General features: G+C 41.4%; 2 protein-coding genes across 5 annotated transcripts in view; one reads left to right on the forward strand and one right to left on the reverse strand.

Annotated features, from left to right (window-relative positions):
• CTR9 (CTR9 homolog, Paf1/RNA polymerase II complex component) overlaps positions 1 to 476 on the reverse strand; it is a 24,861-nt gene extending 24,385 nt beyond the window's left edge. Inside the window, exon 1 of the mRNA XM_083476850.1 lies at positions 263 to 476. Coding sequence (XP_083332976.1) covers positions 263 to 307 — 45 coding nt within the window. The 5' untranslated portion in view covers positions 308 to 476. The remainder of the gene's footprint in view (positions 1 to 262) is intronic.
• IRAG1 (inositol 1,4,5-triphosphate receptor associated 1) overlaps positions 292 to 16,789 on the forward strand; it is a 91,455-nt gene continuing 74,957 nt past the window's right edge. For 3 of the 4 annotated variants that reach the window (XM_083476441.1, XM_083476442.1, XM_083476443.1), the window contains exons 1-12: positions 442 to 1,090; positions 2,606 to 2,716; positions 4,796 to 4,912; positions 5,096 to 5,276; positions 6,807 to 6,868; positions 7,786 to 7,864; positions 9,641 to 9,796; positions 10,745 to 10,862; positions 11,937 to 11,984; positions 12,788 to 12,928; positions 13,884 to 14,029; positions 15,881 to 16,544. In XM_083476441.1, the coding sequence (XP_083332567.1) occupies positions 2,671 to 2,716; positions 4,796 to 4,912; positions 5,096 to 5,276; positions 6,807 to 6,868; positions 7,786 to 7,864; positions 9,641 to 9,796; positions 10,745 to 10,862; positions 11,937 to 11,984; positions 12,788 to 12,928; positions 13,884 to 14,029; positions 15,881 to 16,544 (1,758 nt within the window). In that variant the 5' untranslated portion in view covers positions 442 to 1,090; positions 2,606 to 2,670. Of the gene's footprint in view, positions 1,091 to 2,605; positions 2,717 to 4,795; positions 4,913 to 5,095; positions 5,277 to 6,806; positions 6,869 to 7,785; positions 7,865 to 9,640; positions 9,797 to 10,744; positions 10,863 to 11,936; positions 11,985 to 12,787; positions 12,929 to 13,883; positions 14,030 to 15,880; positions 16,545 to 16,789 lie in introns of all 4 variants that reach the window. The other variant, XM_083476444.1, reaches the window with a different exon arrangement.

Raw genomic sequence — 16,789 nt, forward strand, 5'->3', positions numbered from 1 at the left:
TCTCTCTCACACACACACACGAGGAAAGTTAATCTTACGGGCCTAGAATCAGCAGCTTAGTGGGTTGTAACATCACTTTCCACAACTCTGCAAAACGCACTGGGTGTCGAGGGAAAGCGGGCGCGGGGTCGCCCTTAAGCCCCTCATTACACCGCTCCCTCCAAGGAACAGGCGGGAAGCGAAGCCAGCGGCTGAATTCCTCAATAAAGAGGAGCCCCCCCCCAACGAGCGCCCCCCCCAAGACCCCCGCGCCGCCCCTCACCTCGTCCGTGTCCCGGAGGGGGATCTCGATCGAGCCGCGAGACATGGCGGCAGCGGGCACCGCGTCCCCAGGGGCCGCCTCAGCCGAGCAACTTCACACGACGCCTCCGGCTCGTTCTCGGCGAGGTGCCTCCGCGTTCCGCTCTCTCGGGAGCAGGTCCCGTCGCCGTCCGGGTCCGCGCAGCCGCTTCCAGGCCTCGACCTCGGAAGTGCTCGTAGGGAAGGGCGTGGAGAAGGAGAGGCGAAGGCGGCGCCACTGTCGTCGTCGTCTGTGGCTCCCGCCTCTGTTGCTCCGCCGCCTTCGCTCTCCCCGGCCTTCTCCTGCAGGGGGCGGCGGACCACGAGAGCGGGCGCCGAAAAGAGCGGCCTACCTGGGAACGGGCCCTCCTCCTCCTCAGTAACATAAACGCCTTTAAAAAAAAGAAAAGGCCGAATCCGCTCGTTATGCAGAACGGAGAGGCGGAATTCTGGACCACTTCCCTCGGACCGAGGAATAATGTCGGAATGCCTCCGTGTAAAGGAAAAAACAGAAGCAAAACACGCACACTTATGTTGAATCGAGTGAATTAGGTCACGGATTTTATAGCATAGCCCGTTCCCTGAGGTGCCGGTTGGTTTCACACAAGGGGATTGTAAAGCCGGGGAAGAGTAAAAGTTTGCGCCGCATTTTGCAGCCTAGAATTCCTTACCAGCGCATTCTGCACAATTTGCTAAAAGAAAACGGCCGGCAGCACGGCTTGAGGCATGCCCGGAGACTGAAGTGCTTATAATGTTGTTTAAAAGAAGCAGCAGCAGTTCATAGTGCAATCAAATGCGTGTCTCCCCACAAGTAAGCCCTACTGAATTCAATAGGGGTTACTCCCAAAAAATAGACGTTCAGTTGAATTCAATGGGGTTTACTTAGGAGTGGTGGTGGTGTTTAGTCGTGTCCGACTCTTCGTGACCCCATGGACCAGAGCACGGCAGGCCCTCCTGTCTTCCACTGCCTCCCTCAGTTTGGTCAAACTCATACTTGGGAGTAGACATACCTATAATTGCAATTTGTTCTCTTGAGCGAGGTAGAAGATGCAGCTTGACATTAGTACAGGTACAAACACAGATGCAAACTGTCAGCCTGCTGATTTTCTTTCACACAACCTAAACACCTACTGCTAAATCACATACTGCTAAATCTGTTGATGTTGCACCCAAATTCACTGCTTGAACATTATTTTCAATTAAAAAATGAGCTATGGTCAACTTAGTACCCCTCCTGTTTCCAAAGCAGATGTAGAACAGACCAAATGAACAGAACATGCAAGAGGGCCTTCAGCAATGTATGTTGTGTGTGCATACTGACTGATCCTTGTTCAAGAATAAAAGTGTTTCATATACTTAAAAGCAGTATTATCTCCGAAATGTTGGAACAGGAACTAACCCAGGGTTTGTGTTTCCTTTGGAAATGAGACACAGCGGAGATTGTGGTGTCTTTATGATATATGGCTTGTTTGCAACCTGAGCCTACAGTAAAAGGGTTCAAAGCATTAAGCTCCAAGCGGGTACTGTTTCTCTCATGGCAGTGGATCCAAACTGCCAGATCCCACCAACTCATTCTTCCTCCAGCTTGCAAAAAAACACAACTATCTTTCTCTCAGGCTCTGCTTTTTGTGCATAGCTGTCAAGTGTCCCTTATTTGAAGGGACAGTCCCTTATTCCAGCGCCATGTCCTGCTGCTGTCCCTTATTGATGGATGTCCCTTAAATGTCCCTTAAATGATGTCCTTTAAATTTCAAAGGAATGTTGCTTGGCTGTGTTGCTCACCCAATAAGAAGTCTAAGAACGATTGGGGGGGGTAGAGCTTGCATGCCTTGTGTGTGGCTAGTTAATGCAAGCTGAGGGGTTTTTTGAATGCTGGACGCCATTTTGTTGCACGTGCTGCTGCAAACTTTGCAGTGCAAAGCCAGGCCGGGGAGCCATCTTAAGTTGAGGCTGCATAGGCCTTGTGGTACATGTGATTCAGATTCTATTCAGTTGAACCTCTGGTTACAAAGTTGGTTGGACAGTGTTCTCGAAGCTACCAGCATGAGTTTGACCAGACTGCAGGAGGACAGGAAGACTGGGGTGCCTGGAACAGGTGAGGCTGCAGGTCCCTTATTTTGGCTGCTGGTCCCTTATTTTCAAGGCTGCTGGTCCCTTATTTTCAAATCTGTAAGTTGACAGCTATGTTTTTGTGTCTGCTAACTCTCAGCTTAGGGTGGGACTCCATGCATGGTTACATGTATGTTAAATACTTGTTATATTAAATACTTTGAATAATCTTAAGACTAATGGAGGTGCTAAGATTGTTATTATTATTATGTTTCAGTGAAGTTCGTGTTACAGGCAGACACAAATTAGAAAACATCTCTTTGAATCTGTAGTTTACTAAACATGAATTACACATCAAGTATTTCTTCACAAGGCATGCTGTTATCAGGTAAGAGTCTTACTTCACAACTGAATAGCTGCTCTTTTTCCTGAGCTTACATGCAGTATTGGAAAAACATTAAAAACTGTATTGAGGAGGAGAAGGGAAACAAGCAGGTGTGGGGAAGAGTTAAGCACTTCATTCCTGTCAATCAGTTATTTCATGCAATAGTTCCTGTGTCCCTGCATTTCACTTACAAAGAAAGCACACATGTTCTCAGCCCTGTTCTTGATAATGTGGTGTTCCACCCTCACATACAAAGGTATAGAATGGCTATGGCTCTGTTCCTTAATTGTTTCCCACAACTGTTTCCCCACCTTCAAACCACTTGAGGAACAGTTTGGCTCCTATTTTGTCACTAATATTGCACTGCCTATTGTTTCAGGAAGAGTGTGTGATAAAGTCAGAGTGGCAGCAGAGAAACTTTATATATTTACGGTACTCAGGTATATGAACTTTCAGGATTTGTGAAAAATGCCTCTTACTGGGAGCAAAAACAAAGACGTTTGGTATGGAACAGAACTCCATTTGCTACAGATCTGGCTAACTTTGTCCATGGCTTCTCCCAAGCTAGCTGTTCTGTATGAAATCGCTATGCTATGTGTGCCTCACTCACATTTTACAGGTAGTGGGTGTCTACCCAAGACCATCACCCATTTGTAACCCTCTCAATGCTTGTTTCATCTCTTTACTTAACACAGAAGGTCTGAGATGTTGTTGGAGAAGGACAGATGGGTAGCACCATATTTACAGGAGCAGATAACCACCTGAAAAGTATTGCTAAGGGTGTTTTTTTCAGAGGCATGATTTTGACATGGGCAGTGATGTGTCCATACCTCATCACACACACAGTATAACCATCCTTCCTAATTGTGGGCACTGTTTGATAAAGCCATAAAAAGACAGAGTTACTGTAAACACTTTTCCAGCTATAATTCGAAATATATTAAAATATTAGCAAAGTACTGCTTAAATTAGGAATAGCCAATGTGATGCGCTCTAGATTTTGTTGGGACTGCAGCTTCCCTCATCCCTTACCAGCATGGCCAGTGGCCAGGGATGATGGGAGCTGCAGTCCCCAAAACACGCAAAAGACCCCTGGATTGAATGAAAAGGTGTTACAGCACTATAAAACGAAGAGTAAAAATATTTTTAATCGTGTGTCATTCCTACTTAAACACTTCCAATTCAAAATGAATGTGGAAAGACTTTTTTAAAAATTCATGGGCAGTAATAGGTAAACACAAATAGATAAGCACTTGGTGGTAAATTAGGGTGGAGAGACTGCGGCCCTCCAATCATCTACTGTTGGAAATTGTAGTCCATCCATATCTGTAGGCCCATCACTGTGCTAAATAAATAATTCTTTAATAAATTATCACCTGAAATTAATATAATTTTTAATTGCTGCTCAGGGGAGCTGAACCATCTCCACCTACAGCAGCTACATCATGCTTCCCGGTGTGGAGTGAACACAGCAGGATGAACATAGAGAAAATGTGTGATATCCCTAATTAGTATGGAAATGCAATTGCAATTCTGTTTGTAGAAGAGAGCAATGATTTATTCACTCCTAGGAACCACCTGTTTGGAAACAGTCAATGTTTACATAGTTCAATCCTCTGTTTCCAGTAGTAAAAGCATTTTTTCTGCCTATATGCTGTTCAGGTTGTTCATTTCAGTGTGCTCAATTTGTCTCTGGTTTTGGAAGTGCTAATACTTATAGATTTGGTTCTTGGATCTGGTCCTAAACGTTATGTAGGATTACAACACATGCTTCAGCAGAGCCAGTTAACATTACAAAATCTCTTTTCACAAACTGCCATTGTAATGTGTTAAGCTCTAAGCCCTCTAAGGTTCAGGTTAAGTACTAAGGGAACTAATGAGCACTGGGTTTTAAGTTCTGTACCTTTGTGGGAATTTGACAGCTTACACAACCATTGGCTTTGTAAATTCATACCTTCTTCTGAGAGAAGGCTGATAGGGAGATTGTTCTTAGGCATACAGTTTCTTGAAAATGTAATCTACAGTTTTGTTTTTTAAGTGCTTTCTAAAGTATCCTATCTTTCCACACCACTTTCATTTTAGGAAATGCCAGCTCTTTAGTTGATGAATTTGTAGCAAACAACATGTCACTCTCTGCTAATTGCTTGGAAGATGATTTAATCAACATTGCTTTTGAAGTTTGCAACACTAAAGAAACAGGTACGTTTGATGCTTTTCTAGATCTTATTCCGATGAGCAACTGGGTGTGTAGAGTCAGTGAAAGTTTGTACATTTATTTGTAACCTTTCAATAAAACTTATCCAGCTTTCCTTAAAACGTTTGCAATGTAAAATCTATGAAAATCACTGCTTCTTCCCTTCCCCCCTGCTTTTTAAATAACAGAAGGTGTACCTGCATATGCTTTTATAAAGTATTTGGAGGATATGACTGGGCATAGCCTTGAGAATGGTAAACTGCTCACGCTCTACAACATGCTGGACCCGAAAAGGCAAAATGTTCTTGTTGACAGAGAAACATTTCATGAAACTATGAAAGAATGGATAGCCATATGCTGTCAAGATTGGTAAGTGAAAGTCCATTTTACTCTTCTCTGCTTTCCCATTGGCTTTAATTGAGATACAATTTGATATAATTTCTAAAATGCAGAAGCAGTGGCAACAAGGCTTTTATTTCTTGTACTCTGTTCTTCATTCTTGGTCTCTGACTGCTTTGGGGCAAAGCTGGAAGCCTGCATAGTCTACAGGGTATGTAATGGGACCAGAAGTAGAATGGTAAAGCTATTGCTCATTATGTTGTTTCACACTGCCCAAGCCCCTTTATGCACACACCTTAAGTAGTGGAGCTACATGTTATGAAGCACATGGGTTACTTAGATTATCTTAAGATTTACTTTTAAACTGCAGTGTAATTGTAATATGGGGGCAGAAAAATTGCCGAGGAGAATTGCTGAAGAGCACATCTGGTTCCTCAAAAATGCCACAGTTTTGGCTAGGTTTCCTAAGATGGCTTTCTTCCAACTGGGCTCTGACTCCAGAATAAGTCTTAACTGTAAAGGAAAATAGCCTTGGATGGTGGCGGAGGGGGGTGTTTGTATTTGAGAAAGTGGAAACTGATAAAAGAACTGTTGAGCACTGCCTCCCTGCCTACAAGTTCTTTCCCGCAAATCACCTCAGTCTCTACTTACAGGTTAATCAGCAGGTGCGTGTTTGAGAAACTGTTTTATAAGACATGGGTTCTGCTATGTTATTTATTTCATTTATTGTCTTTTTCTTTAGTATAGGTTGTTTTTTTTAAAAAAAAATCTATTAAGGACACATTTTGCTTATGAAAGACACACATGGAGAGGGAGACAATAGGGGTTGGATGGTGTATAGTACAACCAGTGCTTTTTTGCACCTGGAGCTTAGTTCTGGCACCCCTCAGGTGGGTGCCATTGCCATTATAAGAGAACCTCTTTTTCTAGAAAAAAATAGCACTGAGTACAACTCTGAGGTAGAATTATTTGATTCTGTTTTGTTCCCTGCTGTTGACTTTCAGACTCATGTACTGTATGATTCCCAAGCACTCAGGTATGAAAAATTGGATTGATTGTTGCCTAGGGAGACAAACAGAGGAGTAATTTTATAGATAACATGGGCATTCTGTCTCTCCATATATCACCTCTCTGTTCTGCTGGATATAAATAAGAATGAAGCTGAAGCCAAATGTTCTCCTCTTAATTTTTTGACTTTACTATTAAGGTGACTAGGAAATGCATCCCTAATATAGTGCTGACAGCTAAAACTGGAAATTCTTACTGTCAATTTCTGCTTAGCCTTTATCACTAGCTACTTGTGGAGAAGATCTTAGGCACTTAGAGACAGTTTGAAGTGCAATCCCTAGATCATTGTTAATACAAATAAGATTTTGGTCAAAATATTACTTCACAATATTTTATCACATTAATTCTAGGGTTTCTCTGTGAATTCTGCTTAATATAATGAAGTTGTTTGCATAAATTCAGTAAAAGAATTTTGCAAGTTCTTGAAAAATCAACGTTACCATTACCAAATGTCTTCAGGTGGCTTAAGAACAGCTTTTTTTTTTAACCTAGCATTTCAGAAACAGAAGTTGACAAGTTCACTACTACCACTAACAGAAATTTGCATTGCAATGGTGAGTAGGTGGATGGCTTACATCTCCAGTCATGCATTATTCTTCACAAATGTTGGTGCTATTTCTGTTAAAAGCAAAATCAATCATGACTTATTTCACTGACTACTACGGATGCAGTGTTTGTGTCAGGTCCTGTCTACAGTGGTACCTCGGTTTACAGACATTTCAGGTTACAGACTCCGCTAACCCAGAAATAGTACCTTGGGTTAAGAACTTTGCTTCAGGATGAGAACAGAAATCGCGCAGTGGCGGTGCAGCGGCAGTGGGGGGCCCCATTAGCTAAAGTGGTACCTCAGGTTAAGAACAGTTTCAGGTTAAGAACCAACCTCCAGAATGAATTAAGTTCTTAACCCGAGGTACCACTGTATCTGGAATTGGCCTTGTGGGCTGTCCTGGGAAATTTGTAAGGAAATTATCCAGGAGAAGCTGTAAGCCTATGCTTAATAAAGGACAATTGCCACTACTACTGCCATTAACTTGAAGGGCATTACCCAGCACAGTTTTGGTCTAGTGAATGTGGATAGAATGGGGGTGTGAAAGACAGAATGTTGAATGTAGGCAGTGGAGATCTGGATTCAGTTCCCCACTAAGTCTTACTCAGTGGCCTAAGCTACTTCAGAGGATTGTTGTGAGGTTAAAATGGGATAATATCAAAGTGCACCTTCTGTTTTTCATGCGATGATTGTATTGGATTTTTATTTAAAGAAAATTAGATATGCTTAAGCTCAGCTGCCTCAAGTATGCCTAACACTTGCATTACGGTCAACATCTACACATTCATTTTATGTGCCTACTTCTCACAGGTTTGTGTTACAGTGTTCCCAAAACCTAGCTTGAAACAACCGATGTCGCCAACACAATGTTGATACGTATTGCAAAACAACATTTAATACAACACCCTTTCCCCCCTTGAACAGATATGATGTCCTTCTTATCTGATGAAGATGCTGAGATATATGAAGGAAGACCTGGAGATTCTGAAATGGACATTTCCAAGTAATGTTTATGAATATGAAAGTTGAAGGAATTCAGCTGTGTACATTGCGTGGTGTTGCTGTTTACATTGCAAGAGGGGCAACACCATTGCCTCTTTCAACGCAGTGGGCATAACTCAATGCCCTCCTATTAGATTTTATCAGCTATGATGGTTGGGGTCAAAAGGACACGTTGTTGATCTTACCACCACAATCCTGTCCACGTCCTTGGCTGAAACAACTGAATCCTACTAGGTATAATTTGATGGCGGTCCAGGGACCTCCAATGGACCTGAACTAACTGTGGCATCAAGTTTAGCACAGATCTGGGTGATTTTGCCCATAAAGTGGTTCACAAATCTCTCACAGCAGGCTGCTGACTGATGGTTTTTTGGGGTGGGGGGTGGGGTTGGTCAATGATAGCACTCTGGTCTGGACCAGCTGGTTTACCACTCTAAACAATGAATTGCTGGGCAATTTACTGAGGATGTTACAGAGACAGAGTATTAGACCCCTGCAGGGAGGTTGAGTCATAGCCAATCCGAACCTTACTAGTGAATGATATATCCATGACGGGGGGGCAATATTCACCCACTGATTTTTCTCAGTGCGCTCTGTAGCAAAAACCTAGGACATTATCTGTGGTATGCATTGGGTGCATGATGTATTGAGACAGCTCCATGGTTGCCATGGCTGCCAGGAAGTCCTGAAATGGCCCACATAGGGCAGCATCAACATAGATACTGATGACCCTCAGAACTAATGTCCTGGGATTCTCCAACATTACCCCTCCACCATCTCAGTGAGAAAAGTTGTAGAGCTGCAAGACAGATGCCACTCAAACTAGAACCCTGTTCTGTGTCTGGCTCCCAGCACCAAGTACAAACTATCACACCCAGGTCCCAGATGGTCTGGCCTTCTGGTGAGAATGATGGGATTCTTATGGATCACTGCCATGCCCCCTCCCTATCCCTCCAACCTTGACTGGCATGGCACTGAATAACCAGGCATGCAAAGCTAGGTAAAGTCAGCCCTACCTCCACAGGTCTCTGTAACACACCAGATTGGGTACCTCACCCATGATCAAATAATGGATGAGAATTGTTTTATTAGACTGACCTGGCATTAAGTAATACTGGATGGGAGGGCAGGCCAGCATGCTACCCAAGTCTGTGTTGGGGGAAGGCTGAGCAAGGCAACAGGTGTCAAGCATCTACTCCCTACTTTTCTATGACAATATTGCCTATTCCTTGTTCCATTCCTCCCACACCCCAGGACCTTAGCAATAGCTGCTTCCTGAATCTCCCTCACCTTCTGTCTGTGCTAAAGGCACATTATGCTGTTGCTGGTTTTTTCCTCTGCCCCAAGGCCACTGTTCAACATCAGTGGGAGAGCTCAGTATCATATTACCACCCACCGAGCATCCTGCGTATGTACCCTCCAATGGTTTCCATGTTCTCACCAGATTGCCATTCCCCAGTAGTCTATCTCTCACCAAGAGGCTGGGTGAGGCACATACACATCTGACAAGTTTTTCCTGGCTCTTGCCCAGGAATCAATCCAATCAGTAATCAAATATTTTGCAGGTTAAACGCAAAGGCTTGGACAAGCAAGTATTAGCATGATTATTCCTCAGGTTCTGTTCATGTCATCCCAGCTAGGATGGGCACACTGGATCAGGGTGGGTGGATGTTAAGTGCACATTAGATTAGCACTTAATGACTTGTAAACCTGCCAAAGGTTATAAACTGAGGGAAAGGTGTCTTAATACTAAAGGCCTACATTTTAATTTATTAAGGGCTTTCGACTTAAACAGCAGCGTTGAAGACTTAAAATACATGAATCAGAAAATGACTGCACAATTACTGGGAATGCAGAAAGTAATGGAGTTGTCTGAGGAATCCTATCTGCAATTGACAGATGATATTGTAGAGCTGAGAGACAGACTGGCAAGGTATTATTTTCTAAGTGTGTGTGTATATATACTCTCTCCTTTTCTCATTTTTGGAAGCACTGTTTGAAAGCATGACTGCGCTGCCAGTGTACAGAAAGGTCAACTCACAGATCCAACTTCTTGAGTGGATCGCTTTAAGAGAAGTATTTAGATAGATTGGTGGGTGGGTAAGAAACAGGACCAACCTGACACAGCCTGTTCTTCTGATCAATACTCACATGTAGTTTAAAAACCAACAAGTCTAGGTGGTGCTGGGCTCCATTTTCCAAAGCAGTGCCTTTTCTGACTTTATAAGTAGTCAGTATTAATGTTCTATTTAGCTTGCAACCTGTTCCTATGCATGTTTAACTGGAGGTTTCTCCAAGTAGGTTCTGTGGGACTTTCCAGGCAAGTGGCCACATTGGGAATTTCGTAAAGATGCTGTTGGGTCTGTAGCATAATACCAAATGGATGCTTTGGGAGTAAGGCATAATGGCTGCCACATCTAAAGGAGCAAAAGATTTAAAAAGAACAACCACAAAATGCTGCAGCCATGTCCCTCTCCCATTATCCCTTCCTCAGTGGTAGAAAAATAGACCTGTATCAGCTGCCACTGTGCTTGCTCACAGAGAGAAGTTATTTTCACTTCTCCTCTGTTCAGAACAGATATGAGGCTGGGTGTCCAATCCTGGCATCCAATGAAATGTGGGCATGTTTGAAGGGCATTCAGGACAGTAGAGACTGAGCTAGTGAAAACAGGAACTGAGTGGGAACCTTATTGTGGCTTTTTGAAGCAATGTTTACCAGGACCTTCTGTGGGTGCTATACTGGTGGGACAACCCTGATGTAACTTGTTGGTTCATCTTTTTTTTTACTGCTTTTGTGCCTTGTCCTGCTTGTGAACTTTGCTGCTGCTTAAGAGCTTTCTAAAGACTCTACTGAAATGTAAATAACCTTTTTTTTTTAAAGCATGCAGAAGCCTTTAGAAAACTACAAATACATATGGCGTGAACTTGAAGACACCAAAAATAAAATGGCAAGCTTGCATGAAGAGAATGGTGTGATCCGTAAATGTGTCGCAAGTCTGGTATTTAACAGTTCATTTTTTACTGAGGTTGCTGCTTTGAGAGAGATAATGAATTCATTAGTAGTTGACATTTTGACCCTAATATGTTCAGAACTTTATTTTATTTTTAAATGGTCTTGCCAATAATCTGAACATCATCAAGTATAAATTCAAAAAACGCTATTTTTCAAACTCATGCGTTGTTCACATGCACTTTGATCCTGATATCTGGAATTGGCTGCCAATGACTCCCTGCTAGTTGTATGCTTTGCAGTAAACCCAAGTTTGCTGCTATGTAATGAGTGAAATGACTGTGGGTTTGAATGTAGGGTGCTTCAAATGATTTGATGGTAATCTGGCCTTTTACCCACTGTCCATGAGCATCCATGTATTAGTGTTTTTATGGGTACTTCATTGTGCTTGAGAGCCAAAGCTTAAGAAACCAGATTGCAGAAAGGCCTTTGGACAAGCACGAGACCCTTACCATATAATTTATGGTGCCTTCAAACCCAGAAGCCAGCCATTGTGAGTGGCATTTTGAGCCCCTTACACTTGAGGCCAAGTGTTGTTCACTCTGGCTTATCCATCATGCTTATACAACCATCAGACTAGCTGCCGGGGGCTACAGGGGCAGCTTCTACTGTGGATAAAGTACGGTAGATGGGTCCAGACGCTTGCACAAATACTTCAAAGCCACCAAGAGGGCAAATCTTAATATAGTGCCCAGCAAATTGTAGCATGCAGCTGCAAGACATCACTATTGCGGATGGAGTGTGTGTGTCCTATGCTTCAGTGTGTACACACAGCTTGTGTAGCACTTTAATATACCTCTCACACACTCATGAAAACAGGGATTTTCTAATGAAACCAGTGGTAATAACAAAAGGGCTATCTTTTCTCAACCAGCCCTGTCCATGATTGGCTACATTGTCATTTTTCCAGCCTTAAATTCAATAGTGCAGACAGACCCATCTATTCCTTACCTCCACATAAGCTTTGTGTAAGCAAATGCTCAATAAGTAATTTATTTGGAAGGGCCCTGAGTCTCCCCACCCCCTAATGCGTTTCCATGCACTTCCTCATTTCTTAAAACAGAAAGAAAGCGTGAAGTCCCTTGGTATAAAACTTGTTTCGCTCGAGGAGGTAAGTGCAAGGTTTCTATTTATTAATAAAACAGCTTTAAGAAGATACATATCTTAATGAAAAACTCTGGCTATGTGGAGGTCTTTTGTTTTTAGTAGCAATAAAATTTGCCCATGGGGCATATGTACAAAGCTCCTTGCATCAAGTCAGACAAATGGTCCATCTAGCTCACCATTGTCTACACTGACTGGCAGCAGCTCTCCAGGTTTCTGGCAGAGGTCTTTCACTGGGAGATGCCAGGGATTGAAGCAGAAACTCTGCCGCTAATCTACGACCCTTCTGAACAAACATCTAATATTAAGGGGGGGGGACTAAAGGGAGGACTACGATTTTGTTTATTCAGTATGCTTTAATCTTATTTCAAACATTTATTTTACCTGGAGTTTGATTTTTATCAACATATTGCTTTTGTCTTGTTGGATCAATAGCTCATATTTGTTTTGAAGACTACTCACATCTTCAATTCCTTTCAGTTGGTGATTACAGTACTAGTGAGTTAACCACCTAGGGGAAAAAACTGGTTGGCCTGAAGAGATTATCTTAACCATGTTGCTGATTTTTCAGCTGCCTTCTTTGTAAATTCTGTAGTCTGCATCTGAATGAAATTTAATCTGCCATAAATAAACAATACTTCTAGAGTATGAAGTATAACATGAACCATCTCATGGGGGATTGCAACTGAATTCTCTGTTAGAAACAATAAATCCATTTACACATGTCTGCATCCTTTGTATTGTGAAGAATATACAAATTAACATATAATCCTTTTAGTAATTTGCACTAATCTATCTCTTTGGCATTAGAATGCAAAAGCCCATGAGGAAAGAAATACGTCTGTGTATGAAGCATTATTGTTTTTGCGTTCAAGGGAACACTTTAAGAACTTTTTACAGGAAATAGTCTCTCAGAAGGATAGCATGTTTCAAGCCCTGATAGAAGAAATTGTAAGTAGTTCTATTACTGAATGTTTATTCTGGTGTTTCATATGTGGAGACTGTCAAGAAGTAAAAATGTTCAAACTCCCACCTCCTCTACCTAACTAGGCTCAAACCTTTAATCTCTCATTCACCTCTTTTCTTAAAGGGCAGAATAACAAAGGGATTACTAAATATAGAACTGGCTTCCTCAAACTCAGCCCTCCAGCTGTTTTTGAGACTACAATTCACATCATCCCTGCCCACTGGGGTCCTGCTAGCTAGGGATCATGGAAGTTGTAGGCCAAAAACATCTGGAGGGCCAAGTTTGAGGAAGCCTGATATAGAATGTATGTATGTCACAGTGGACTTCCAGGTAGGAGTTTATTGTAGGATTGGTGTTTTTTTATGGACGTATGTTTTTCACAGCATTCACTCAACATCATTGACATCAAAATGTCAGTTTATTCACTCCTCCTGCCCTTTAATCTGGATTTACACTTCCTATGGAAAATCTTGTTACCAAGAATCTATTTGCAATATCTGAACAAGCTATTTGCAGTATGAAGCCCCATCTGGAAGCAACCACGGTAATGTCTGTATTGAATCAAGATTTGCCTTGAATGTAAAGCAAACAAATACATTATACCTTTGTACAAAAATAATAAATGTGAACTAGATAATGTGTCAGAAGAGGGCAGTATTCAATTATACAATCAGAGTAGAAGCTAGTTAAGTAAAAGCTATGTGTCTTTTTGGTTATTTTCTAAGACTTTAACCTTATGGGATTGTAAAGTCTAATTTTATGACCTGTAGTTCTGATTAAACCTAGGCTGCACTTGGTCTTACAGTTATTCATGAGTCTTGTTACAGCTGATAAATTATAATCACAGGACTAAGGACTCTGTGATATGTTTCAACACCTGAAAGCATCTTTTGTTCTGTAGTTTTCTCCTGTCAAACATCTATATCCTTATCTTTCTAGGAGCTGAAACAGAAAATGGATCACTCGCTAGTAACTGTATTACAGACATTGGCCAACTTATGCCCATTCATTGAAACTTGGAACAAAGTCCTAAAAAGATTAGAAACATTTCTGGAAGGGCCACAACTTTGGATGAAATCACCTTGGTATGTTTTGTTTTTCCTTAAATCGAGAGGCAGCAGTCTTAAGCATACTTAACTTGGAAGTAAATCCTTCTGACGTTAAATGGACTTGCTTCATGGTAACATAGATGAGCCTTGGCTGCCAGATTTTTGTACAGGAGCAAACAATGACATAATCAACAAGAGTTCAGCTGCAAAGTGAAAAAAACATTTTTGAGGCCAAATTGTGAGTGGGATGTCTGTCATGAGCTGACTGTAAATTGTCTTTTTGTGTTGGAAAATCCAATTGTGTGACTCCACCCGAAATGAAGTATGGGGGGGGGAATCCTTAAATCTCTCATGTTAATCTCCACTCCCTCTTTGATTGTCAAAGCTTGAACTTTTGTTCTGTCCTAGATAAGTGTCTAGTAGACAACCAGATGTCACCTAGTAGACAGATTTTAGAAGGAAAGTGGCAGGAGGCAGTTGTGGATGCCAAGGATAATATCACTTTGGTGTGCCACAAGGTTGCCAAAATTGCTCAGGTGGAGATTTGTAGGGTTGCTGTTGTTGGCATCCGTCTGTCTCAAGGGACAATGGAGTGCGCCTCTGGGGGTGAAGTCAATTTACTACATTAGCAGCACCAAAGTTACCTCTCTGGGATGCAAGTCTGAGCAATGTGTTTGGAGGTCACCTCTGGAATGGTAAAATCTGGGAGATTTGAAATGCACAGGAACTAAGTTTCCTTCAGAACCAAAAGAGCACCTCAGGATGATTTGCAAGGCAATGGCGGGGGGAGGGGGGGACCACAGGGCTAAAGTTAACTAAAAAGAATCCCTGAATGAGGGCAAGATTGGTATTTCTCTTGGGGGATTGTGGGAACTTATGGTAAGAAAATCATCCTGGAAACTGTAAAAAGGGAGGGTCATCAGAAGTAGTTAGGGTTTCATCCATTTACCGTAATCCTAGCCATGTCTACCAAGAAGTAAGTCCTCCTGAATTCAGTGGGCCTTCCTGCTAGGTAAGCAGTTAGGATTGCAGCCCTAGTTGTTCATTTTGAACAGGAAGTCACATATTTACATTATATTGCATTTATAGAACATAAAAAATAAATGGGAAAACTATACCTAATATAAGTTAGCCTGAGTGGAAGCCAGAGGGTTTCGGGTGGTTGTTTTTTTTAGTGTTTGAAGGCTATGATTTAGCCAAAATGGCATTTAACTCACTCCAGTTTCTCTAAGGCTTAGATAAATGCCAGCTATTTATAACTCCTAAATTTCAAAATAAAACATAATACTGTTTTAAAGATTTCAAGGCACATCTTTATAATACTTTGCTTAGCGGTGTTTGTTTCTTTTTTTAAAAAAAGAATTTAACCTTTTGGTACCTAACAAAAATAGGAAGGGGAAAGGACACTAACAATAGTGAAAAGATAAATCCTGCCATCCGGGAACATCTAATCTCATGTATACATTTCACTTTCTTTAGTGGGATTGTGTTATTATCTGTGTTATGGTTTAGTTAGTGTTTAGAGAGTCTTGCATCTTTGTTTAGCGCTGGGCAAAATAAAATGGGAAAGTGAATCCTTGTTCTAAATATAACCAGGAGGCAAGTTAATAAATCAAGGTTGAATGGAGTGCACAGCCCACAGTATTAAAAGGCCATGTTTTTAAATGAGGAATTCCTTCTGTGCAAAGAATAGTCATGTGCCCATTGGAATTCCCACAGCACTAAGACAAAGGCAACTCTCTTGGCTGGAAAACATAATGGTAATATTGGTTCAGAAGCCAATGGTATCTCAACTGAATATGGGCAGCTGGCAAGTTTTATTAAATATACATAAGGAAACAACAACAACAAAAATCCTAATCTTTATTGCCCCCCTTTATTTTATAGCCTTAATGTTGAACTTCATGAGGAGGAGGAATTGGGTGAAACAAATGAACAGTTGGAACAAAGCACGCTTGAAGCAGAGTTTCAAGCTTCCACAAACTATATGATGAATTGTGACAGCTGCTGCTTTGAGAGAGTGAACATCAGAACTTCCAAAGAGTACCATGGAGCCAATCTAAGCAAAAAAGCTTTGCAAAATGTAAATGCAATCACTTTCAGCAGCCAAACGTTAACACAAACTCCAGAAAAAGACCAAATATTGGTACAATGTCAGACCTGGAAAAAATTGTTAGGAGGGAAAAAATGGTGGAATCCAGAAGGAAGGCTGGAAGCCATTTTGGAAATTTCTAAGATACTTGCAAATGACAAGAATACTGTGTTAGATGAAAAAAAAGAGTCATGTAAAGAGGAACATAAAATTCAGCCAGAACAGAAGAAGGGAAACCTAACTGCAGCTATAAAACTGAAAGAATTGGTTCTTAGAATTCCCAAAGATCTCTGTGAGGGTGTATCAGAAAGCAACGTGACAATTCAATACGCCCAACAGATGATAAAAGCACTTCAGCTGTGGATTTCTGAAGGGGAAGGAAACTTTCTGTTTCAGGAAAACTCAAAAGAAACAAAGGAGAATTTTCAAATGGACAAAAGGATGCCAAACTTCACTCAGGTAGTGTATGGAATGCAAAACTTAATATAATTTGAAGCTCAATGAGCATTATAATAGCTCATTTCTGTTGCCTTCATAGGAAGATTACCCTGCTTCAGTGCACTTTATTTTCCAAGCTTCAGTTAACAAGCAACATGCATACTGTACTCATTTAGCTCATTTAAGATTTTTAAAATCTGTACCCATAGACTATCTATAATAGCTAAACAATTTTATTAAAATAGGTGACTACATGAGGGTCCTGA

This window comes from Podarcis liolepis (assembly GCF_965112155.1).
Source record: "Podarcis liolepis genome assembly, chromosome: 1".
Lineage (NCBI taxonomy): Eukaryota > Metazoa > Chordata > Lepidosauria > Squamata > Lacertidae > Podarcis > Podarcis liolepis.